This window comes from Geotrypetes seraphini, chromosome 1, assembly GCF_902459505.1.
Source record: "Geotrypetes seraphini chromosome 1, aGeoSer1.1, whole genome shotgun sequence".
NCBI classification, from domain to species: Eukaryota; Metazoa; Chordata; class Amphibia; order Gymnophiona; family Dermophiidae; genus Geotrypetes; species Geotrypetes seraphini.
The window spans coordinates 445518712-445545761 of record NC_047084.1 but is presented as its reverse complement, the minus strand read 5'-3'; the positions used below and the strand labels follow the sequence as shown (position 1 = coordinate 445545761).

General features: G+C 42.1%; 1 protein-coding gene across 5 annotated transcripts in view; it reads right to left on the bottom strand.

Moving 5' to 3' along the window:
- The window catches only part of CNTLN (centlein), a 557312-nt gene that overhangs the window by 482696 nt on the left and 47566 nt on the right, over positions 1-27050 (bottom strand). For all 5 annotated transcript variants that reach the window (XM_033920529.1, XM_033920556.1, XM_033920539.1 and 2 more), the window contains one exon: positions 10196-10280. In XM_033920529.1, the coding sequence (XP_033776420.1) occupies positions 10196-10280 (85 nt within the window). The remainder of the gene's footprint in view (positions 1-10195; positions 10281-27050) is intronic.

The window sequence follows — 27050 nt, the reverse complement described above, 5'->3', positions numbered from 1 at the left end:
CTCCTCCCCGTTACCAGCAGGGAGAGGAGATTAAATCTTTTTCTCCCTGTTAGGTCGTGGGAGAGGTGGAGCGGTGATCGCACTCCTGTCCTGAGCGGGCTGGCAAAAAGATGTCAGCCCGCTGCTTGAAAGCTTGATCATTGGGGCTTCCTGCTTTTGCTAAAGGGCATATGGCAAGAGACTGTCTGGGAATAAGCAAAGATGTTATGGATGTGAATGTGGTAGATCCTCATGACTGTAATGTCAACCTGGAGACAGGAACCGCCTAACGGGAAGTGGAACTACATGGAAATCCTTACCAGGCATTGATAAGACTCCAGCAGGGTCAAGACTCTAATACGAAGAGAAACAGTCATCCGAATGCAAGTAAATTATGACCAGACTGTAGTGCTATCATGTTTGCATTGAGATCACAGACAGTATCCTACAGCCCAGATGTCCCTCAGAACTCAAGTTGGGGAGGTCTAGTTGGAAGCAGAGGTTTTGCCATGGCTTCCCTGTCCTGTTGTCTTTGGCTGGGACTTCTCAAAGTTTGGTACTATCTGGGCCAACTAACTGAGGGTCCCCAGAAAAAAGAGGAAGAGTCTTTCCTCAATATCCTTCTTTGGCAGAACCTGACCTGTATATAGAGGATGTAAAGGTGCATAAAACCTGCTGACAATGGTGGCGGGAAAAATTGCACTATCCCCTGAATTTGGGGACTGCAGTTGATGAAGATCAAGTATCAGGAGAAGAGGAACAGAATACCCCAGACCCTTTGGATAGCCTGCCCGAATGGAGTGGGAGTGGATCCCCAGGGGATGTTAAGAGAGCCTAGGCTAAGGATCAGTCTCTTAGGGAAGCACGTGCTCAAGTTGTAACTGTGGATGGGAACCCCATGGGCAATCAAGATCCCTCTAAGATAACAAACCCATACTTCATAGTTAAGAGGGATTTGGTGAATAGGGTTGAAAAGGGAACCCTGGAAGGGAAAGAGATAGAGGAGCTGTTAGTTCCACAGCCTTACCGCAGGCAAGTCATGCCATTAGCTCACAGACACCTGCTAGGAGGTCACCTGAGGAAGGAGAAAACTCAGGAACGAATCATTGCTAATTTTTTTCTGGCTAGCCATGTACAAATAAATAAAATAATTTTGTTCAATCCTGACCAATATGCCAGTTAGAGCAGTCCTGCAAGGATTCCATTGGCCCCTCTTGTGCCTATGCCCTTGGTCAACACTCCTTCTGAGAGTGGCTATTAACTTTGTGGGACACCTGGAACGTTACTTGGGGCAATAAGTACATTTTAGTCGTTCTAGACTAAGCCAATCGATATTCAGAAGCTATTGCTCCGAGCAACATGAAAGCCACTATGGTGGCCACTGCCATGTAGGAAATCTTTTCCAGCATGGGAATCCTTATGGAAACAGTAACTGTCCAGGATCATGAAGCAGGTTTGTGCCCTGCTAAAAGTGAAAACATTACGGATATCCATTTACTATCCACAGAAGAATGGCCTGGTAGAGTGTTTTAATTAAAATTAAAAAAAAAATAACTCTTAATCAAATGCTTAGTTCGAGGGTAAGACCAAGATGGCGGCGATGTAGAGAAGCTGCGAGAGACACTGACAACAAGCTCCTAGCCTGTATTTTCATTATACCTGATATTGATGCCTTCTAAGAGGAAAGGAGTGCTTAGGGTCTCTGCCTCGTCGGCCCTGACATCCACCCCGATTCAACAGACGATGGATCGTTTCTTCGCGCCTTCTCGGGCGCCCATACATGCTGGAGTGGAGAGCTCGGCGTTGGGCGGTGACGGAAGGGAGTCACTGGCCCTTTCGGGCACTGAGACATCGCTGTCTCCTTCGGCCCCAATGACACCTCCGTGTCCGGCAACAGCCGAAACGCTGTGGTGAGAGACACACGCCTCCGGAAGTGAAAGCGTGGGGTCTCCCGGCAAGGGCACAGCGTTGTCGGCGGAACGGCAGATGGAAACAACAACAGCAGAGAGAGGGGATTTTTCTCTCTCCCAGACGGAGGTCTCCATGAATAGCATCTGGCAATTGCTGCAGAGGATGGAAGGGAAAATTGAAAAATCAACTGAAGAGGTAACAAAATTAAATGAAAAATTGAAATTATTGACTGGGTCAGTTGAATCTATGAAATTAGAGTATACAGGCCAAGCCAAGCAAATGCAGGTGGATATACAACAATTGCAACAATTCAAATTGGCTTCAATTAAAGACAGCTCCACCATTCATAAGAAATTAGAACAATTTGAAAATTTTAATAGGCGTCTGAACCTCCGCTTTCTAAATTTTCCTCAAACTTCAGGAATGTTACCTATTGATTTGTTGAAAAGATATTTCATTGAGAATTTGGAAATTTCTTCAAACTGTATTCCTCCAATTAATAAAATTTATTACCTACCAAATAAAAAGATGCCTGACGGAAAAGGAAAGGTAAATGGAAATGAGATTGGGAAAGTAAGAGAAGGAGACAAATGTGATAGATTTTGCAAATGTGACAGCTTTACTGGAACAAACGATAACATCTGAAATGGACAGAGCAACATTACTAGTATCATTTGTTTTTGAACAGGATGTGAATATGATTATGAAATTGTTTTTTAAAAATTCCCAAAAATTATTTGGGGGACTGAAAATATGGATATATCCTGATGTAGCTAAGACTACACAAGAACGGAGGAAAGAATTTCTTGCAATGCGACAACAGACTATAAATATTGGAGCAACATTTTTATTGGTGTATCCCTGCAAATGCCTGGTTAGGTACTTGGGTGTTAAATATGTTTTTTTCTCTCCTAACCATCTGAAGGAATTTCTAGATGTTAAGCAGATCATTAAGGATTAAGGGATAATAATAGTAATGGGCGCTAGATACATTATGCCTTTTTTGTTTGTATTATTCCTCTAAATTTCTCTCTAATTTTAGTTTTGGTCACCCCCTGTTTATTGTGGTCTAAGAAGGGGTATATCATTATGATAATTGTTGTAAAAGTATTATTGTGTTAAAATTTTCTTCCCTGTATTTAATGTAACAAGAATTAATTCTTGTAAAATAAGATTGTATAATTATAAATTTAAAAAAAAAAAAAAAAATCAAATGCTTAGAAAATTTGTGGCTGAAGATTAGAAAAACTGGGATTCTTGCCTTCCATATGTGCTGTTTGTCATTCAGGAAGTACCCCAAAGCGCAACGGGGTTTTCTCTGTTCGATATGGGCAGAGACTGAGAGGAATCCTGGATGTGGTTAGAGAAGCTTGAGAAGAAACCAGCCAGGGGAGGAATTTGGCTCAGTACATATTCACCATGCATGACAGACTGAAGAAAGCTGGGAAAGCAGCCAAGCTCTGCTTCAAGAAGACTCAGATGGGACAAGCCGGGCCTACACCCAGGCACTTCATCCCAGAATTTGCTAAGAAGGCAGTAACAACCCCTGGCATTCCGAACTATGAAGGGCATCTGCTTGGAGCAGTACTGGTGAACCAGGACTTCAACCATCCCTTTGTGATGCAAACAGATGTCACAGAGGTTGGGCTTGGGGCTGTCCTGGCCCATGAAATAAAGTCACTAAGTCCTACCGAGTGGCCTACATCAGAGTTTCTCAATTTCTTTTACCAAGTAACCCCTAAGTCTAACAAATATCAACCGAGTACCCCCACCCAAGGACCAATCGTGACCCCACCCCCCATAATAATAGTACTAATTGTAATGCAATTTGTTCCATCCATTTTTCATGTACACATAATATAATATTATTAATACATAATGGTAACCACAAAATTAACACAAACAACACTGTACGCAATTATATTCATCATTTATATTTGAGGGATTTTCAAAGAGATCAAGGCAGATGACTTTAAAATATGCAATGTCACCTCAGTAACAACTATAGAAAAATAGACAAATACAGACAACAAATATAAATTCTCAAAACTGACACATTTCGATTACTAAATTGAATATAAAATCATTTCTCCTACCTTTGTTGTCTGGCAATTTCATGAGTCTCTGGTTGCACTTCCTTTTGACTGTGCAATATTTCTTTCTTTCTGCCTCCTGCATGCTTCCTCTCCTCTGGACCTCATTCCCTTCACCCAACCAACATCTCCCTCCACCCTCATTGGCAATATGTCTCCCTCTCTCACTCACTGTCCTTCTCCCATTCCCTCCCTTGCTGCAAAGGGAGTAGGGAAAGAAAGAGAGAGGTCCAGGGAGCATCTTTCCCACTCCCTCTAGTGCCAGTCCAACATCTATTTCTCTCTGCCTCCTATAGTCTTCCTCTCCTTCAGTCCTCATTCCCTCCCTCAACCAACATCTCTCACTTTCCCTCCATGAGTCCAACTTTTTACTCTCTGCCCTCTCCCCCTTCCCCCGAGTGTGACATTTCTCCTTTCCTCCTTTCCTCATCCATCTCCCCCCCCCCCCTCTCTCTCTCTGAGTCCAACACTTTCTGCCTCCTGCATGCTTTCTCTCTTTCTCCTTGCCCCTTCCCTCAAGTGTGATATCCAACCTTCTCCAACCCCATTCACATGTTCTCTCCCCATGCACCATTTCTCCCTCTCCTCCATACCATGTCCATTTTTCCCTCTCTCATCACTCTCACTAATCCTGCAACAATTTTCCTTCTTTACCTTCCCCTAACCCCACTCACAACTAATATGCTCTCTCCCCATGCATCATCTCACCCTCTCCTCCAGCATGCAGCACCTTTCCTTTCCCTACCCTTCAAGTTCAGAAGCACCTTACCATTCCCCTCCCCTTCTGCCAAGTCCAGCAGAACCTCTTCTCCTTTCCCTTTCCTTCCCCCTTGTCCAGCAGCACCTCTCCCTCTCCCCAGCAGTACCCTTCTCCCTTCCCCATGTCCAGCAGTACTTCTCCTCTCCCTAGCGACAGCTCACTGCTTGCTTTTAACTTCCTCACACAGCTGCTAGGATGGCCCGTCTCCGATGATGCAACTTCCTCTTTCGTTGGAGGTGGGCTGGCCTAGCAAAGGCCCCGAGGCTGCCTGATGGAACCGCGGCTAAACTAACACTAGTATAATTTTAACATTCTTTGTGTGTCATGTATGTTGTAGGCTCCTGAGGCAGGACACATTGCACAGATTTTCATAATTAATGAATAGAGCCATCGTACAGATTTTCATAATTGCTGAATAAACTGCACACAAACATTACTGCATATCTCCACTGTGGTTTGTTTGTTTCTGTTTGGATTGTGGAGATCTTTCTCCTGGTTTGTCTGAAGTAAATAAGCTGCTTTCGGCGGCACTGGAAGCTTTCCCTTTGCTACAGCTTCTTACCGAAGGTAGCATGTTTACTTCACTCATGCTGCCTGTGGCCCAAAGACTGCACAGCTAGGAAAAAAAGGACAAAAAAGGGATGGATCCCATGGGGGTGGATGAAATTCTAGATAGGCTCCTTGGGCCACCCCAGAAGTCTCGGAGGGCCGTCATTGGCTCATGGGCCTTGCAATGAAGACCGCTTTTCTAGATAGATTTTTATGGTGGTTGTCTGCAGTGTGTCTAAATCTCAAAGGGGAATGTTAGAGACGTGTTTTAGGTGGGACTAGGGCGTGCTTATGCTTTGGGCTTTTTTCTGCAATAATCGAACAGGTACAAGTAGATTGATTTTTTACTCTGTCAAAAATTACAAAAACTAAGGGACACTCGAAGTTACAGGGAAATATTTTTAAAACGAAAGAATAGTTAAGCTCTGGAACATATTCCCAGAGGTTGTAGTAAATGTGGATATCTAGTTTTAAGAAAGAATTGGACAATTTCCTGAAGGAAAAGTCCATAGTCTGTTATTGAGACAAACGTGGGGGAAGCCATTGCTTGCCCTAGATTGGTAGCATGGAATGTGGTTGATCTTTGTGTTTTGGCCAGGTACTAGTGACCTGAATTGGCTATCTTGAGGACGGGCTACCTCCGAGACCAGCACTTAACCTCTACTTGTTGTACATAACAGGTCCCATTTTCCTTCTTGGGGCTTCTGGGCATGGGTTATAACTCCCTCCTTCACCAGGGCATCACTTCTCTTTGCTGCCCAGCCACTTGTCTGGCTTCTGGCTTCCTGCCTTTGTCAGGGTGCTTAACCTCTTGAAGCCCACTAATTTATGGCAGGTCACTTAGCTTGCTCCTTCTGCCTCCCTCCTGGTGCCCCAGGAGATTCCTTGTCAATAACCATTTTGTTAAAGAATTCTTGCTTTGGGCCGTCTCTTATTCTGGACAGATTCTTCTCTGGGGATCTCTTAGTTGCCTCCTTAGTTCCTTTGCCTTTACAGGCTGCCTGACTTCTCTTCCCTTCAAGCACCTCCCATTCCCAGGGATTATACTCAGCCCCATCTGCAGGGCCATACTGCAGAGTTAACCAGGCTTCCTCCCATATGCCCATCCTGGAACTTTGTTTCCTTACTCCTCTGTAGGCATAGCACTGACCTCCCCGTGGGGTATACAGAATTCCTGACACAACCAACTATTCCACTCCAGGTTTTCTATTTTCTTGTTGCAGCTTAGGAATACAGTGATTTTTCTCTGGACTCAGCTTGGAGTCTTGAACTCCCAAATACACTCCAATGCACACTCTACTTGATTAGGTAAGCACCCCAGTCTACGAATAACTTTTAAATTTTCTGTTAAGTTAGCTCAGTGGCAACCATTGGTAGCTAAATCTGAAGCCCAAAAATACACTTCTTTTTTCCTCACTCCAGGCCAGATTTCCTCTACTGCTCTGGTAGTAATACAATTACAAACAGCAAAAGAAAAGGGGGGGGGGAACATCCTGCTTGACCAGCACTAACTACACTTCTTCCAGTCCCTTTCTCAGGTCGAAGCTAATCTCCGCTAATCTCCTTAGCCCCTTCAAAAACCCCTATACTACTATATTGAGGCCCCAAGTCCTGGAGGTCCATGAATCAGCTTCTTGGAAAAAGCTCACATCCCACCACTGCCACAATATGTAATCGGCTGAGTGGATTTTGAGGTTAAGCCTGTGAACATACAGACAAACATACATGAAAGGCGAAACAAAACTCTTTATTGGATCAGAGACCTGAGCCCTGTTACTTCAGACTCAGGGAAAGAAAAAATAGCCTCTTAGTTTAAAGGCAAAGCCTTGAAATGTGCCGGTGGCATACAGGGTCCAAGATACTGTTTGTGGCCACTGACTGTCACATCCCAAACACAGTTTGCAACAGTCTTTCTCTAGTCAGATATAATGATGTGGTTCCAGCCAGACCCCAGAGTAAAGTTCAGCATAAGAAGTTGGCTTACCTCAGTCAAGCAGAGCACAAATGGCTCACCTTGACAGTCTTTCTCATAGACCCTCTGCTTCTCCTGGGCATCTCCTCAACTCACAGCTAGGGAAGATCTCTTGTATAAGTCATTGTATAAGTCTCTGGTGAGAGCTGATACAAAACTGATTAGTAGTCTTTGTCATAAATCGTATGGGGACAGACTTAGAGATCTTAATATGTATACTTTGGAAGAAAGACGGGAGAGAGGGGATAGGATAGATAGTTTAAATATCTCTGTGGCTTTAATGTACAGGAAGTGAGTCTTTATCAGTGAAGGAAAACTCCAGAAGGAGAGGCCATAGGATGAAGTTAAGAGGTGATAGGCTCAGGAGTAACTACTTTACAGAAAGGGTGGTAGATGCGCGTAATAGTCTCCCAGTAGAGGTAGTGGAGACAAAGACTGTATCTGAATTTAAGATAGCGTGGGACAAACATGTGGGATATCTTAGGGAGAGGAGGTAGTGGATGCTTTGGATAGGCAGACTGGATGGGCCATCAGGCCTTTATCTGCCATCATGTTTCTTTTAAGAGGCAGCGTCCCATAATTTAAACCCTAAAACACTATCTGATGTATAACAAACTAAAATTATATTAAAGTTTTCAGTAAGGCCAACACAATGCAAAACACTATAAAACTTGTATAAAAACTTGTATAAAAACATACTCAGAATCTTAACCTACCATAAATCACAGTTACTTACCTGTAACAGGTGTTATCTAAATACAGCAGGCAGATATTCTCACATGTGGGTGATGTCATCCACGGAACTTGGTACAGACAGTGCAAAATTGTACTGTCACTTTAAACTTTTTGCAAGTCTCAAGACTGCCCATAACGCACATGCGCCGGTGCCCTCTCGCCTGATGTCGGCTCACAGGACCATCAGTTCAATAAAAAGCTAAAAGCCAACTAGAGGAGGTGGGAAGGTTGTGAGAATATCTGCCTGCTATCCACAGATAACACCTGTTATAGGTAAGTAACTGTGCTTTATCTTAGGACAAGCTGGAAACAAAAAGGTTAGAGGGTAGTTGGAATGCCGATGCATACCTAGATAGAGAAGAACGCTTATGCTTCTTAGCCTTTTTATAAAGTGATTCTGATGATGGCAGCGGTGATGATATTGACATCAATCGAGGAGTTGATGTTGCACCGAAAAGTTTTTTTGAATTGGAGCTGTCTAGCCTTTAGTGATCTTTTATGACGTTTGGAGCAATGCTGATAAGAGTTTGCATGGTGGTTAGGACCAAGGCATGGAGCACACCAGTTCTGTGGATCATTGACCGAGATGGTCCTGTTGCACTGTTTAAAGCCACTAGAAAGCTTTCACATGGAGGGAAAGACTACCAATGCGAGATTGAAGGACTCAATGGTCCTGGGAGGTTGAATAAATTTAAACCCAAAAATGGGTTGATGCTCCCGGCCTGCAAACAGGCTTTGAGTGGCCCGAAGGCCCGATAAAAATAATGAAGAAAAATAATAGAGGGAAGGCACAAAAAAATGAAGAACACGGCTCTGCGGAAAACAGAACTGGTGATCCCACAAGCCAACGTCAGGCGGGAAAGCACCGGTGCATGCACGGTATAGGCAGTCTTGAGACCTGCAAAAAGTTTAATGTAACAGTACACTTTTGCACTGTCCATACCGGGTTCCATGGATGACATCAACCACATGTGAGAATATACTGCCTGCTTGTCCTAAGATAATAGCACTAACTTCAAGAACTTGAAGAGCTACAACCTCATGTGTGAAAAGACAGTACTGTAAATGTTACAGCTGGGCATTAAAATGCCAATACAGTGTTCCCCCGCAAATTCGCGATTCGTGGACTTAGGGCTCTAAACTGCTGGACGCACTAGCTGCTACTGCCTCCTCTTGAGCAGGCAGTAGTTTTTGGCCAGTACGGGTGTTAGCGTGTGATGAAAAGTCACGCGCGTTAACCCCGCTAGTGCGCCTTTGTAAAAGGAGCCCTTAGTTATTTGCGTATTTTCTTACTGCCTCTTCCGGTCAGAAAATACAGGGAATGAGTCTGTGAATCAGCCTTCTGCACAGCCAATTCCTCCTCCTCTCCCTCCCCTGATCAGTTTTCTGCACAGCCAATTCCTCCTCCTCCTCCTCCTCCTCCTCCTCTCCCTCACCTGGTCAGCCTTCTGCCCAGCCAATTCCTCCTCCTCCTCTCCTTCCCCTGGTCTGCCAATCAGCCTTCTGCACAGCCGATTCCTCCTCCTCTCCCCCCTGGAGCATACCGGGTATGATTTACTGTACCCGCTGGCACCCCAGCTGACCTCTCCTGCCTTTTTACAGACTCAAACCACATTCGCGGTTTTTCAAAATTCACAGGTGTTCCTGGAACGTAACCCCCGCAAATTTCAGGGGAGTATTTTATATTACCTAGTGGAGAAAAAAACCCAAACAGGACTGTAACTGAATATATGTGGATATATGTGTGGCACGTGTTGACCTGGATACATTTAGCATTTTTAATACCTTCTACCTCTATTTTTATAGTACTTTCCCTTCCAGTCAACTTTTCTCTTTTGTAGAAGAGGCTAGCAAAATGTGTTATACATATTAGCTCTTTTCTACAGTGCACAAATTTGACAGCAGTGCTTCATTTCTACTTCTGAACTGGTTTTATCATAAAACAGATATAAAACAGATATAAAATAGACGCATACTGTATGATTGTTTCTTTCCTATTTTTATTGGTGTTCATTTCTTTTCTATTTGAATGTATTATCATTTTATATGAACTGTATTGAACTTTTTATGAACATATGAGTAGACTGTAATGATATCAAACCTGTACTTATAGCTTGGACATAAAAAAAACAAGAAATGGAAACAAGAGAGATATCATTTTTATATATAATTAAATGTTCAGCTAAGAATACAGACCTGTTCCAGTTCCTGAAGTTTGTCATCCTTGACTTGTAAAATTTCTAATACTTTCCTATCTTTTGCTTCAGCCTTATGTTTTTCTCTAGAAACAAGAAAATATATTGACAGTTTATTAGTCATAATTTGAAAGTAATCATACCAATTTTTCATTTCCTGATAATGAATGTCATTTAAACGGAGATGAAATTAAATTAACCAAGGCTGACAGCCCCTGCAGAATTAATTGGCAAACATATGGCAAGTGACAGCAAATTACATCTGCAAACAGTTATGACAACTTTATTTTAAAAGAAACAGCTTTTAGGATGGCAAAACATGGTACAGCATACAAAAAGGCATCAAATAAGCTACACAATCTCTGTCCACACCGAAATATAGAATCTATACATTGTGCAGAAATCATTTCTTTACAAAAGAAAAATAGTTGCATGTATTAGGTCACAGAAATATCAGCCACTATTGTTTTTGTTATCCATTTTGCCTACTGTTCTAAAATGTAAAGGTTCACTGCTCTACTACCATAACAGGAAAACCAATAAAAAGCTGATGGTGTAATAGTTTGATTTTTTTGCATTTAAAAAATACAGGGATAATTTTATAAGGTGATACATAATTTTAGACGTGTCCAGCATGCATAAAAATGTTGGCATCTTAGTCTTTTATACATGTAAATGGCATTGTGCATGCATAAATGAACTCTTATAAAATACCAGCCAGTATAAAAATACAAAAGGAGGCCTGATAGTCAACTGCTGAGAGGCAGCCTGGATAACTCCCGTGATCAGCGCTAACCGCAGATATTCAGTGCCAGGCCATTTCTAGTGACTGTCACCGAATATCCAGGAGGGAGGGGGGTTGGCCACTAAAAAGTCAACCAGTTAAGTCAATATTCATTGCTGACCGGTTAAGTTTATAACAGCCAAAAATAGATCTGCTATTTATGTGGTCCAATTTGGCTGCTAAACTTAGCTGCTCAGAGCTCAAAATTGCTGGTTATCATGCAATACAGCCAATTAACTTTTAGCCACTAACCGCAAATATTCAACAGAGATAACCAGTTATCTTGCGCTGAATATTTTCATTTAGCCAGTTAAACCGCAAATATTCAACAGAGATAACCAGTCATCACAGTTTCTGACCAGTTAAATAGCGCTGAATATCAGTTGAACATTGTTTGCACAGCGCATATTTTCATTGTGGATGTGCACAATGGTGGAGTATGGGAGGAACATGGGCAGTCCATGAAACTGCACATATGGATTATAGAATAAAGTACATTTACTTATCTGTAACAGATGTTATCCAGGGACAGCAGGCAGATATGGGTGACATCATCCAAGGAACCCGGTACAGACAGTGCAAAAGTGTAGTGTCACTTTAAAGTTTTTAAAGGTCTCGAGACTGCCCATACCATGTTATGCATTGGTGCCTCCCCCCCTGTTGGCTCTTGAGATCATCAGTTCAATAAAAAAAGCTAATAAGACAACTAGAGGAGGAGGGAGGGTTGTGAGAACAAATGTCCGCTGTCCCTGGATAACACCTGTTACTGGTAATTAATAATAATAATAATAATTTTATTCTTATATACCGCCATGCCCATCGAGTTCTAGGCGGTTCACAATAATTACATTAGGATCCGCATTGACATGCCGATTTACAAACAATGTATTGGATTTACAACACCTTCAGCCAAACATGGCTGAAGAAGCGGAAGTGGGAAGTAGAGAAGGAGGAAAGCGGTCAATAGAGGGGGGGCAGGGCCGAACGGGCCGATTTACCACAATTTATTGGATTTACAACAACTTTAGCCGAACTTGGCTGATGAAGAAGGAGGAGGATAAGTGAACTGGAAGACAGCGATCAATAAAGGGGGGAAAGGGGGGAAAGGGTCGGGCGTGTGGCCAGGTAATTCCGGAGAGGGGGAATAACTGCTTTATTCCAGGACAAGCAGGCAGTATATTCTCATATATATATTCTCTAGCTCTGTCTAGACAGTAATGGGAAGTGAATGTATGAACTGAGGACCAGGGGGCTGCTTTACAGATGTCCTCAATGGGAGTGGATCATAGATGAGCTACTGAAGTTGCCATGGTTCTGACTTTGCGTGCTGTGACACAAACTTCCAATGGCAGCCCAGCCCAAGCATAGCAAAACGCAATATAGTCCACCAGTTACTTACAGATGGTTCTCTTGTCGACAGAAGCTTCGTCTATTAGAATTGAATGACAGGAAGAGTTGAGAGGAAGTTCTGTGAGATTTGGTGCGATCTAAGTAATAAAGTGGATCAGATATGAGTGCTTGAAGTTCACCGACCTGGCATGCAGATGTGATACAGATTAAGACTATGACTTTCCAAGTGAGAAGAAGATGCAAATGGTTCAAAAGGTGGTTTCATCAGAATAGCAAGTATGATGTTAAGATCCCAAAGCCACAGAAGGAGGTTTGATTGGTGGTTTGGTGTGTAAAAGCCCCTTCATGAATCTGGAAATCCATTATCATCCTGGTAATCTCTGGGTTAGAAGAGAAACACATAGACTGTGATTTGATACTGTTTAACACCGAAAGCTTAGCAGCTGAGATCTGCAGGGACTCTAGATCCAACTCCCACAAAGTAACTGTAATAACGGTTTGTAAAGTCTTTGCACCGTCAGATCCTCTCCCTGTCTAGGGCTGCCACTGATTCCTCACTTCCCCATACTGTGAAAGAATCCTCCAAAAAGGATGTTTTCTTGGAGAGCAATAGCATTGTGTCTGACCCCAAATCATCCCAGTCCTTTTCTGAATGGACTTCTGATTCCTGCAGCTCCATAGACTATGAAGGGGCTTTGCCCTAAGGAGGTAACCCTCTTTATGCACCTCCCTCTGACACCCTGTAGGTGTTTGTTTATATTTTTGGTAGGCTGCATACATCAGGGTCACAAAATTGGGGTCAAAGATCTGACTTGGATCCTCCGGGGACCTCTGACAGTCTGAAATTCACCTCCTCTCAGGGTCAGGTGCTTCCACATAGTAGCAGTTCACCAGTGATGTTTAGTCATGGTTTAGGGGCTTTAACAATGTTTTGAGACCCAGCTCTCATGCTTTCTGCGACTCATGATCCACAGAGGGACCAGAGGGGGCTCCCGCCCCCCAAGCACCCCACGGCACACAGTACACGGACGTTCCTCAGCGCAAACATGGCATGATTTAGGGGTAAAACCACCTGAGGAGTCCATTACAATTGCTTTAAACCACAATTGTGGTGTTTTGCAGGCAGATAGATAGTTGCTTTTAAAATAAAACTGGGAAATCCAAGATGGCCTTTTTGGCAAAACTAAACGTTCAAAACACTGAAAATAGGATTTTAGAGGTGGGGGACCCTTGTGAGAACCCCAGAAAACCTTAGTTTTGCCAATTTCTGACCCACCCTGATTTTCCCATAGACAGTAATGAGCTGTACTCACAGAATTGCCAGGCATCAACTTCTCATTGCAGCTGGAAATGAAGAAGGAATTTCTACCTCAGACAAGCAAGGGTAGCTTCAGCAGCTTGACTTTTCAGGCTGCTTTTTATTTAGGTTCCAAAACCTAAAACCCTCAAACCTCACGCTCCCACATGATTCTTCAGAAGAAGTAGGCAATTACAGACCAGTAAGTATGACTTCTGTGGTAAGCAAATAAATGGAAACATTTTTAAAACAGAGAATGTTGAAGTTTCTGGAATCCAGTGGATTACAGGACCAGAGGCAACATGGATTCACTAGAAGTAAGTCTTGTCAGACAAATCTGATCATTTTCTTTGACTGGATGACCAGAGAATTGGATAGAGGGAGTGTGCTAGATGTGGTGTATTTAGATTTTAGCAAAGCCTCTGACAGTGTACCACACAGACGGCTAATAAGTAAAATGAGTGATCTTGGGATGGGTCCCAAAGTGACGGGTTAGGTCGGGAATTGGTTAAGTCGAAGACAACAGAGGGTAGTGATCAATGGAGATCGCTCTGAGGAAAGAGATGTTATCAGTGGTGTGGCTCAAGTTTCTGTTCTTAGGCCTGTTCTTTTTAAATAATACTAAAATCTGCAATAGAGTAGACACCCCGGATGGTGTGAATAACATGAAGAAAGACCTGGCGAAGCTTGAAGAATGGTCTGAAATTTGGCAGCTAAAAATTAATGCTAACAAATGCAAGGTCATGCATTTGGGCTGCAAAATCCCGAAGGAATGGTACAGTCTAGGGGGCTGAAGAACTTTTGTGCATTACAGAAGAGCGGATGGGTGTGATTGTATGTGATGATCTTAAGGTGGCCAAACAGGATGAAAAGATGATGGCAAAAGCTAGAAGGATGCTAGGATGCATAGGGAGAGGTATGGCCAATAGGAAAAAGGAGGTATTGATGCCCCTGTATAAGACTCTGGTGAGATCTCATTTAGAATATTATGTACAATTCTGGAGACCACATCTTCAAAATATGTAAAAAGGATGGAATCAGTCCAGATAAAGGGTACTAAATGGTGCATATTCTTCATCATAAGATATACAGGGACAGACTTAAAGATCTCAATCTGTTTACTTTAGAGCAGGGGTGTCAAAACTCAAATCACATAAGGGGCTGAAATCTAAAATGCAGGCTGTCATGGGCCGGATTTTTAATTAAGATACTTGCCCCCTCCTTTGCTGATGCGCAGTGTGGGCCCCAGTGCTGGTAGTGGCTCCGATGCTCATAGGACTTCTGTGAGTGTCGGATCAATCGCCGGTGCCAAAACGCACGTTGCACGCCAGCAAAGGAGGAGGCAAGTATAGGGATTCAACCTCTCACGCCGGCTACAAAATAAATAAAAAATACTTTTCCTCTCTTTTAGGTCCTAGTTCACGCTTGCTGTCTAACACCAGTTCTGGCAGGATACATATTTCAAATCTGACATATTGTAATCACAAAATAGAAAATAAAATTATTTTTTCTACCTTTTGCTGTCTGGTCATTTTGCTTTTGGTCACAGTTTCTCTTTCTGATTTTGTCTATCTCCTAATTCTCTTTCCAGTGTCTGCTGTCATTTTTTTCCTCATCTTCTCTCTTGCTCCAGTACCTGTCTCCAACATATTGATTTTTCCCTTTCAACTTTTCTCTTTTTTCTTTTCTGCTTCTTTCCACTCAAATCTTGCCCTCTTTCTTATCCTTCTCTTTTTTAAATTTTCAGCTACCTATCAATTTTCCATCTTCTCTTATTCTGTAGCTTTCCCATTTCCCATCTCACTCCTTTCTCAGCCTCCTATTTCCTTCTATCTCTCCTCTTGGTCCAACATTTTGCTCCGTCTCTTTTCTGTTGTTCTTCTTCGCTCCCCCCTTGATGCTGAACAATGAGATGGAAGGAAAAAAAAAAAAGATGCTGCATCTCTCTCTCCCTTCCACCCCCAGGCCTAATATTTCTCCATCCCCTTCCATCTGCAGATTTAACTTCTCTCCCTTTCTCTTCCAAACTGCCTCCCATCCCATCTCTCCCCCTGTCTACCTGCCTTCCTCCCCCCAGGTCCACCATTTCTCCCTTTCTCTTCCCAACGGTTTTCCCTTCAAGTATCTTTTTCCCTCGTTCTCCACACTAACCCATATCCAACCTCTCTCCCTTCATCTCGCTCTCTTCACAGCCCATCGTGCCTTTCCCTCCGGTGCCGGTCTGATGTCACTGCCGGCCTCGGCAATTCGGGAGTGCTGCGCGTGGCTCCTCCTCCTGCTTTTTGCCTGCCAAGGTCTATTTCCAATGACGCGCAACTTCCTGTTTCTGACCAGGTGGACTGCGACGGACGGAGGGCAGGAGGGGGAGCCATGAACAGCACTGCGGAGTCGCTGCTGAGGCTGGCAGACTTTCCAGTGTGGCGTCGGACCGGCGCGGAGGGGAGGACGCGCTGGGCTAAGAAGGGGAAGATCGGGAACGTTGCCGTGGGCCATATAAAAAGGCCAGGCAGGCCGGATTTGCCCCACGGGCCTTGTGTTTGACATATGTGCTTTAGAGGAAAGGCGGGAGAGGGGAGATATGATAGAGATGTTTAAATAAAAAAATCACAAAAAATACTATCAGCTAGAGGTGGGCTGGAGAGATAACAATTAATACAAAAGTGGAGAAAAAGCCTCAAATATCAAATATACGGACAGCAGTTCAAAAGAACTTCAAGCTGCCACATTGCTCGTCATTGGCATAAAAACCTCCACCCAATTAAATACTTTTATCTCAAAACAGGCAACTACAGATGGAAAAAAATATATAACTTAGTTAAAGATGAAGAATGGTTGCGCTGTCCACCAGCGTTGAAGTTGTTCAAAAAGAACACAAGCCTTGCTAGTTGAATTCACCACATATTTTCCACTCACCTCCAACAAGAGCCTTGTTTCACCGCTAACCAGATGCCTCAGAGGGATTTACTACCAGCTAGCTTTTCTCCATATTTAAATACCTAAATTGCTTAAATGCGTACGAGTCAAGTCGCTTTCAACCAAAAGGAAGTTTTGGAATGAGAGGGCATAGGATGAAGTTAAGAGGTGATAGGCTCCAGAGTAATCAAAAGAAATACTTTTTATTCAGAACGAGTGGTAGACGCGAGGAACAGTTTCTCGGAAGAAGTGGTGGAGACAGAGACTGTGTCTCAATTCAAGAAGGCATAGGATAGGTATGTGGGATCTCTCAGAGAGAAAAAGAGATAATGATTACTGTAGTGGGCCATTTGACCTTTATCTGCCATCATGTTTCTATATTTATAATCTATGCCCTCTCACTCTGTCTGAAGGTAGGGGTGGGGGGCAACCTATCTACATCAGTCTGTTTTTATGCAATGTTGCATTTTATATAACTTACGCAACATATGTGTCCTTCCCAGCCTAGGCACTCTAAAATTACCTCTCACATGAATGCACATAAGGCCAAAACCAGGTCACAGAGAAGTTTGTGGTACTGGAGATGATGAAAACCCTGAACAATTCATGGTTGGGAAGAATTAGGAGACAAATACCATCACTATAGTCAATTGAAGGGCAAAGAAAATTTTTTAAATGGGCCACTAACCCATTTTCAAATAAGATAATCTTATAGGTTATTGCATATCAAGTTTTAATCAACAGTGAAATTACTGAGATATAGGGCCTCTTCTATCAAACTGCACTAGCAGTTTTTAGCGCAGAGAACCGCGCTGCTCCCGACGCTCATAGGAACTCTATGAGCGTTGGGAATAGTATGGGCCATTCAGCACGGCTCACCGTGCTACAAACTGCTAGCACAGATTGATAGAAGAGGCCCTATATCTCAGTAATTTCACTAGTACACAGAAAACACAGTGACAAAAATATTTCTGACACAAACAATACAAATATGACAGAAAAAAAATATCCTCCAGTCAAAAACACTGCACCACTTAATAACTGGATATGTGCCATAAAGACTTTGAAGATTACAAACATTTTGAAATAGTAACTAACACAAACAGCAACATACAAGCAAGAAGAGACAAATTAAAATTATACTGTTAACAGCAACTCCTTCTGACACATTCCAAGAACCCTTTCTAATTTTCCAATTGAGAAACTTTGGCAAGTATAACACTGACTTGTATAAATTACTGTTGTGCTTGTGCTTCTATTACATTTAAACACACACACATTTTTTATAAAACCGTAGTGTGGTTTTTAGCGCCAATTGTGGTGGTAACAGCTTCAATGCTCATAGGAATTCTATGAGTGTCAGAGCTGTTACCACTGCAGCCGGTGCTAAAAACCGCATTAAGTTTTATAAAAGGGGGGGGGGAATTAAAGACATATAACAAAAATGAATTTTAGAATTTTTAAAACACAGAAAATCTTTGGTTTGATGCAGCACTCATAGGAGAAACACCAAAATTAAAAAAAAAAAAAAAATCACCATGCCAAAAAAAACCCCAGAATCTGTCAAAAAGCTGATGATGATAAATGATTGAGAAAAAAGAGGAAAAAAAAACAATCCCTTCTGTTAGCTAATTACAACCACTGATGTGCAATAATGATGTGAGCTAAGAATATGTGAGACTTCTTTAGGATGAAAAATGGAGTGAAGAAAGGCTGTCAATTTGTGGAAGTTTTATGCTCAAATCATTTTTCCCATGAGTGGTACCCATTTTGAATATTTAGGTTTACTGTATTTATCCACATGGATTATCCACATTTAGTGTTCACCAGCTATAACATGACAACAGTCTGAGCATTTAGTCTAGATCATTAGCAGTCTATTTAATGTTTATAGTGTTATGGCCCATGCTATATATTATATGACATGACAGCATCATATTTTAGGCCACGGCCCATTTTTAATGAGATGCCAAAAATGAAATATTAGACACCATAAAGAAGTATTCAGAATTGAATACGGTGTGGAAAAAACGGAGAAAACAGACAACCTTAGGTTGCTGGAAAAACTGTTTTAATTTATTAAAAAAGATTATGAATGTTCTAATATTTAATACTTTATATTATGACACTAGAGGACACATTACACACAGATAAATCCCTCTAGCCTAAAGAGGTAATTTATTTTATTGCATCTGCATGTTGTCCAACCACCAAAGTTATTCTGGTTGAGGTACATTACATATCACAGAAATAACACCAAACCTTTTATAAAGAAAACCTATAAAATTACAATTCAAATAGGTATCCAAGACAACACGAAATAAAACATGTTCTCTAATGCTATAAGAAGCATGGGTAGGAGAAGCAGGATTTTAACTCTGTATTCATGGGTACCTTTCAAATACTTGAACCACTAGGCAACTTCCTCCCACATCTGTCTATTTATTATCTAAATTTTTACTTCCTTCCTTCCCTATTCTTTCTCAAACAATCACTTTTTCAGAGATGGGGAAGTAGCAGAACCAGAGGTCATTAGTTGAGGTTACAGGGTAGGAGACTGAAGAAATGTCAGGAAATACTTTTTCATGGAAAGGGTGGTAGATGCATGGAATGTTCTCATGCAGGAGGTAGTGAAGACAAAAATGCTGGCAGAAGTCAAGAATGCTTGAGACAAACACAGGATCACTATATAGAAAATGGATGGGATCTAATTAAAACAAAACTTAAATGGCTTAATAAATAGAGAAAGCTTTGAAAACAGGTTCAGAGTTTGAAAAATAAGGAAGCCGCCAGGCAGACTTTTATGGTCTGGGTTCTGTAAATGGTAAAAACAGATTGGGATCAAGGCTGAAATGGGCTTTGATGGCAACTCCAGTAGTTAAGAAGTAGGACCAGTGCCAAGCAGACTTCTATGGTTTGTTTGTCCCATAATGAAGACGTGGAACCTGTGCAGAGTGCCATATTCAACTCTGACTTCCATCTAAGACAGACTGGTTGGACTCTGCGGGTCTTTATCTGCCGACATTTACTATGAAACTCATTTTTAAAAAAGAAAAACATCCAAAAAGTGGCATAAAGGAGCAGGTAGACATTTATCTCACCAAACCTTCCAATTTGCTATTTTCAAAACATATTTTTGTAGATACATTTCTATGCTGGTTGTCTATAGTGCACCTAAATCTCAATGTTCCTCTCCCTATCAGTGCATATCAGCCTCTTACCTCCCAGCACATACGGCTCCTTTCGATTACTAATGGAATTTTAGACCATTGATATTAGACCATTTCTCTAACTTTTGCAGATCTTTTTTTAAGTTTTCCACTCCCTCCTCAGTGTCTATTCTGTTACAGATCTTGGTATCATCCGCAAAAAAGCACACCTTTCTTCAGCTATGTCACTCACAAACATATTGAACAGGATCAGTCCCATCACCAAACCCTGAGGGACTACACTACTTACCTTTCCTTCCTCCAAGCGACTTCCATTAACCACCACCCTCTGGCGTCTGTCTGACAACCAATTTCTAATCCAGTTCACCACTTTGGGTCCTAACTTCAGTTAATCAAGAGTCTCCTATGAGGAATTGTGTCAAAGGCTTTGCTGAAATCTAAGTAAATTATATCTAGCATATGTCCTTGATCCAGTTCTCTGGTCACCCAATCAAAAAATTCAATCAGGTTTGTTTAGTATGATTTACCTTTAGTAAAGCCATGTTGACTCAGATCCTGTAACCAAGTGTTCTTCAACCACCGGTCCATGGACCAGTGCTGGTCCACAGAAATTTCCTGCTGGTCAACAGAGCCAGCACATGCATCAGGCCCAAAACAGTGTTCTTCAACCGCCAGCCCACGGTGCAATCGATGCAGCGTTATCTTCGAGCCAGCTCCCTCTTCATAGAAACATAGAAGATGACGGCAGAAAAGGGCCATAGCCCATCAAGTCTGCCCACTCTAATGACCCACCCCCCTTGATTTTACCCCCCTAGAGATCCCACATGTGTATCCCATTTCCTTTTAAAATCTGGCAGGCTGCTGGCCTCAATCACCTGAAGTGGAAGTTCATTCCAATGATCAACCACCCTTTCGGTGAAGAATAACTTCCTGGTGTCGCCATGAAATTTCCCACCCCTGATTTTCAGCGGATGCCCTCTTGTGGCCGAGGGACCTTTAAGAAAGAAAATATCATCCTCCACCTCAATAAGGCCCGTGATATATTTAAACATCTCTATCATGTCTCCTCTCTCTCTACGTTCCTCGAGTGAGTATAGCTGCAATTTATTCAGCCTTTCCTCATACGGGAGATCTTTGAGTCCCGAGACCATCCTGGTGGCCATTCGTTGAACCAACTCAATTCTCAGCACATCTTTTTGGTAATGTGGCTTCCAGAATTGTACACAATACTCCAGATGAGGCCTCACCATGGATCTGTACAACGGCATTATAACTTCGGGCTTCCGGCTGATAAAACTTCTACGGATACAACCCATCATTTGTCTTGCCTTTGATGAAGCCTTCTCCACTTGATTGGCAGTCTTCATGTGTTCGCTAATGATCACCCCCAAATCACGTTCAAGTTTCAAGTTTATTAAATTTTTGATTAATCGCTTTGTCATATTTTCAAAGCGATGAACATAAATACAAAGTAATAGGAGTGGATACAAAATTACCTTATTAAAAAATAAAAAATAAAAATTACATATAATCTAAAACATTAATTATCCATAATCAGTAAACATATACTATATACATACTTGACAAGACATGAATAAAAGGGAAAAGGGATAAGAAATACAAAATTCAATAAAAAGAGAGGTAGGGTCAAAACATGAGGTTGGGAATTAAAATTAATGCATCATTGTGTTCCTATTTATGAGTACTTAATCGAAAGCGTCTTTGTAAAGGAACGTTTTTAGGTTGATCTTAAATTTATCGATATCATGTTCTTTTCTTAAATAGATTGGCAAGGAGTTCCATATTTGTGGCGCTGTAACCGAAAAGATGAATTGTCTTCTTGTATTTATAATTTTAAGAGAAGTAAATGTAAGTAAATGTTGTTCATTGGACCTTAATGGTCTATTAGTGGAATAGGGAATTAGAGTTCTATAGATAAAGGCCGGAGTTTTAAAAAGCATTGCTTTAAAAGTGAGCAGACATATTTTATATGTTATTCTGTGCGATACGTTCTGCCTTGGTCCTAGCTAAGGTCTCACCAATTAGTGTGTAAGTTCTGCACAGATTCCTGCTGCCAAGGTGCATGACCTTACATTTTTTAGCATTGAAGCTTAGCTGCCAAGTCGAGGACCAATGTTCCAATAGAAGTAGGTCCTGCGTCATACTGTCTGGCAAAGTGCTCTTACTTACTATGTTGCATAGTTTGGCGTCATCGGCGAATAATGTGATTTTACCCTGAAGCCCCTGAGTCAGATCTCCTACAAATATGTTGAAGAGGATCGGGCCCAAGACCGAGCCCTGCAGCACTCCACTGATCACCGCTGACATTTTTGAAGGGGCACCATTCACCACCACTCTCTGAAGTCTACCATTTAGCCAATCATTGACCCATGCAGTTAATGTTTCTCCCAGTCCCATTGATTTCATCTTGCTCAATAGTCTGCGGTGTGGGACGCTATCAAAAGCTTTCCTAAAGTCCAAGTACACGACGTCTAGGGACTCCCCCACATCCAGTTTCCTTGTTATCCAGTCAAAGAAACTAATTAGACTGGATTGGCAGGACCTGTCCTTCGTAAATCCATGTTGGCGGGGATCCCGTAGATTTTTCTTGTCCAGGATCGTATCTAATTTATGCTTAATTAGTGTTTCCATGAGTTTACTTACTATGGATGTGAGACTCATCGGTCTGTAATTCTCAGCCTCTGTCCTGCAACCCTTTTTGTGTAGTGGGATTACACTGGCTGTTTTCCAGTCCAAGGGGACTCTTCCTGTACTCAAGGAAAGATTGAAGAGCATGGATAACGGCTCTGCCAGGACATCACACAGCTCTCTAAGCACCCTGGGGTGTAGATTGTCCGATCCCATGGCTTTGTTCACTTTGAGTCTTGGTAGTTCACAGTAGACGCTGCTGGGAGTAAACTCGAAATTCCAGAACGGGTCTTCTGAGCTTTGCCTTGCTTGCAACTGTGGACCTAACTGATTCAGTGCACAAATCCACGGGCAGTGGCTCCTACGGGCATCCTGTGCTTGAACTGGAAGCCTTCTCTCTGACGTTGCAGCGTCAGAGGGAAGGCTTCCAGATGAAGCACGGGACGTGCAAGGTGTAATTAGTACTATTATGGGGGCGGGGTCTGGGGTGGAGATTGGGTAGAGATGGGTGGGGTCTGGCCTACAACAGCCCAGTGTTCTTCAACCGCCGGTCCACGGACCGATGCCAGTCCACAGAATAATTATTTTATTTCTGCCGGTCCATAGGTGTAAAAAGGTTGAAAAACACTGCTGTAACCCATTAGATTCTAGGAAGTTCACTATCCTTTTTTTCAGCAACACTTCCATTATTTTTCCAACAATCAAAGTAAGGCTTACCGGCCTGTAGTTTCCCACTTCATCTCTGCGACCACATCTGTCAGTTTTGTTAGTGGCCCCCACAATATATGGTGGTAGGGGTTAAGTGAAAGGCGTATTGACAAACGCTGGTCCCAGATTCAGTTCCCTCACTGAAGACTCACCAGGAAGTAGAATCAAAGAGGCAAAGCCAGAGGTGATTGCATAAAGAATATATTATAGAAATAGTCTTACAGAAAAGCAATATTCTGAAGCATTACAATAATTAAGCATTACAATTAAGCAGAGAGCAAAGCAGTTTCCCTGCCTTACAGAGTTCAGAGGAAAAGAGAGACATAGAAGCTTGCAGTTCTAGGGAGAGCCAGAGAGAGAAAGAAAGAAAGAACAAGAGAGCCAAGAGCCCAGAGATAGATAGATTCATAGATAGATGTGTTTTGCAGAGAGCAGGCTTTTATACCTTGGAATCTTATTCTGAATAAAGAAATTATTGTATGTCCCAGTATCTTTCTGTTTAGAATTTGTAAACTGTTTGAAACAATGGTTAATTTAATTGCTAAGGAGGGTGTGATACTTGCAAGCATGGAAGATGGGATTAGTCTCTGGCTTCTTTGTCCCATTCAAGCAGGCTATCTGCTTGATCTGTGCACCTGGACCCATTGTCCTAAGCACCCTCTTAATCAGACATTAACATCTTTTAGCTAGTCATGATTCAATCAGGGCTACTTAAAACATATCAGGGATACTTAAAACAGTTTCCCTGCCCTCAGGGTCTATCTGCATTCCCATGCCAGAGTCAGATTGATATAATTTCCCAAAGGCCTTCGCTGACATAAGTAATGCCAACTAAAAATGCTGAATGGCAGCGACAGCTAGGCTGACAACATCCATTCTTCTTCAATTCTCAGGAACCACTCCTGTTTCCAGAGATTTGTTGAACAAGTCTTTAATAGGACCTGCCAGAATTTCTCTGAGCTCCCTCAGTATCCTGGGATGGATCCCTTCTGGTCCCATCATTTTGTCAACCTTCAATTTTTCAAGTTGTTCATAAACACTTTCCTCCGTGAACGGCGCATAATCTATTCCATTTTCTTGTGTTACTTTGCCAGACAATCTCGGACCTTCTCCAGGAGTTTCTTCCGTTAATACCGAACAGAAGTATTTGTTTAGCATGTTTGCTTATTCCTTATCACTCTCAACATATCGGTTCATAGTGTCTTTTTAGTTTCGCAATTCCATTTTTCATCTTCCTGATCTCACCAATATTTCTGAAAAAATTTTGTCTCCCTTTTTTTACATTTAGCCATTTGTTCTTCTACCTGCGCTTTCGCCAGACATATCTCTCTCTTGGCTTCTTTCAGTTTCACCCGGTAGTCCTTTCTGTACTCCTCTTCTTGTTTGGAACATCAACTCTTTTGCCTTTATTTTCTCCGCCACTAGTTTGTAGAACCATATCGGTTTCCTTTTTCTCTTGTTATTATTTATTTTCTTCACATAAAGGTCCGTAGCCATTTTTATTGCTCCTTTCAGATTAGACTACTGTTTTTCCAATTCCCTTATGTCCTCCCATCCTAACAGCTCTTTTTTCAGGTACTCTCCCATTTTATTAAAGTCCATACGTTTGAAATCTAGGACTTTAAGTTTTGTGTGTCCGCTCTCCACTTTAGCTATTATATCAAACCAAACCTTTTGATGATCGCTACTTCCCAGGTGGGCACCCTCTTTGAACATTAGAGATACTCTCCCTATTTATGAGGACCAGATCCAATATCGCCTTTTCCCTCGTATGTTCCGTCACCTTTTGTCTGAGCAGAGCCTCTTGAAAGGCATCCACAATCTTCCTACTTCTTTCCGATTTTGTAGACGGAACTTTCCAGTCCGCATCCAGCAGGTTGAAATCTACTAACAGCAGCACCTCCTCTTTCTTTCCAAACTTTTGGATATCCACAATCACATCTTTATCAATTTGTTGCAATTGAGTCAGAGGGTCTGTAGACTACACCCACGTAGATAGAAGTTCCATCTTCTCTTTTCAGGGCAATCCATATTGCTTCTTCCTCTCCACAGGTCCCTTGCATTTCAGTCACTTGGATATCAATCCTTACATAGAGAGCTACTCCTCCATCTTTTTGACCATCTCTGTCCTTTCTAAAAAGATTATATCCCGGTATGTTTGCATCTCATCCATGGGATTCATTGAACCACATCTCTGTGATAGCAACAATATCCAGGGCTTGCAGATCATGAACTTTATTGCTTAGACTGCGAGCATTTGTGGTCATTGCTTTCCAGTGGTGATCTTTTTTGTATACTTTTTTGTTTCATTTTGCTTCCTGTTACAATGCTAAGAAGTGAATAGCTAATATTGTTTATGTTGCAGTCTTTACTACCATCACATCTTGTCTTTTGCTGGGGGTGGCCTCCATAATTATTCTTCATACATACGCAACCCCAACTTCTAGTTTAAATACCTAGAAACATATTGTCTAATTTTCTCCACAAGGATTCTTTTTCCTGTTGTAGTAATATGTAGCCTATCAGCACAATATAGTTTCTTGTCCTTCCACAAATTTCCCCATCTTCCTATGTACCTAAAGCCTTCTTGATGACACCAGGCTTTGAGCCATCTATTGAAGTCCTCTGTGTTTTTAACTCGTTTCTCTCCTTTTCCATATGTAGGCAGTACTTCTGAGAAAGCTACAGTCTTTACAAAAGACTGGGTGACCAGAGAATTTGATAGAGGGTGTGTGCTACATGTGGTGTATTTAGATTTTAGCAAAGCTTTTGACACTGTTACACACAGGCATCTAATAAATAACCAAGTGTCCTCGGTATAGGTCCCAAAAGTAATGGACTCGGTCAGGAACAGGTTGAGTGGAAGGCAACAGAGCATAGTGGTCAATGGAGATCGCTCCGAGGAAAGGGATGTTACCAGTAGTGTGCCTCAAGGTTCGGTTCTTGGGCCTGTTCTTTTTAACATTTTTGGAAGCAGTATTACTGAAGAGCTATCTGGTAAGATTTGGCTCTTTACCAAAATCTGCAAAAGAGTAGGCACCCTGATGGTGTGAATAACATGAGAAAGAACCTAGTGAAGCTTGAAGAATGGTCTTAAATTTGGAGGCTAAGATTTAATGCTAAGAAATGAAAGGCCATGCATTTGGGCTACAAAATGCAGAAGGAATGGTACAGTTTAGGGGGTGAAGAACTTTTGTGCATGAAAAAAGAATAAGACTTGGGTGTTATAGTATGTGATAACATAAGAACATAAGCAATGCCTCTGCTGGGTCAGACCTGAGGTCCCTCGTGCCCAGCAGTCCGCTCTCGCGGCGGCCCAATAGGTCCAGGACCTCTATCTATACCCCTCTATCCCCTTTTCCAGTAGGTAATTGTCCAATCCTTTCTTAAACCCCATTACCGTACTCTGCCCTATTATGTCCTCTGGAAGCGCATTCCAGGTGTCCACCACACGTTGGGTAAAGAACTTCCTAGCATTCGTTTTGAATCTGTCCCCTTTCAACTTTTCCGAGTGCCCTCTTGTTCTTTTATTTTTTGAAAGTTTGAAGAATCTGTCTCTCTCCACTTTCTCTATGCCCTTCATGATCTTGTAAGTTTCTATCATATCCCCTCTAAGTCTCCTCTTCTCCAGAGAAAAGAGACCCAATTTCTCCAATCTCTCAGCATATGAAAGGTTTTCCATACCTTTTATCAGACATGTCGCTCTCCTCTGGACCCTCTCGAGTAACGCCATATCCTTCTTAAGGTACGGCGACCAATATTGGACGCAGTACTCCAGATGCGAACGCACCATCGCCCGATACAATTGCAGAATAACTTCTTTCGTTCTGGTCGCAATACCCTTCTTGATTATACCAAGAATTCTATTCGCTCTCTTAGCGGCCTCTGCGCACTGTGCCATCAGCTTCATTGTCGTGTCCACCATTACCCCCAAGTCCCTTTCCTGTGTACTCTCATTCAATAATATCCCTCCCATCGTATAGTT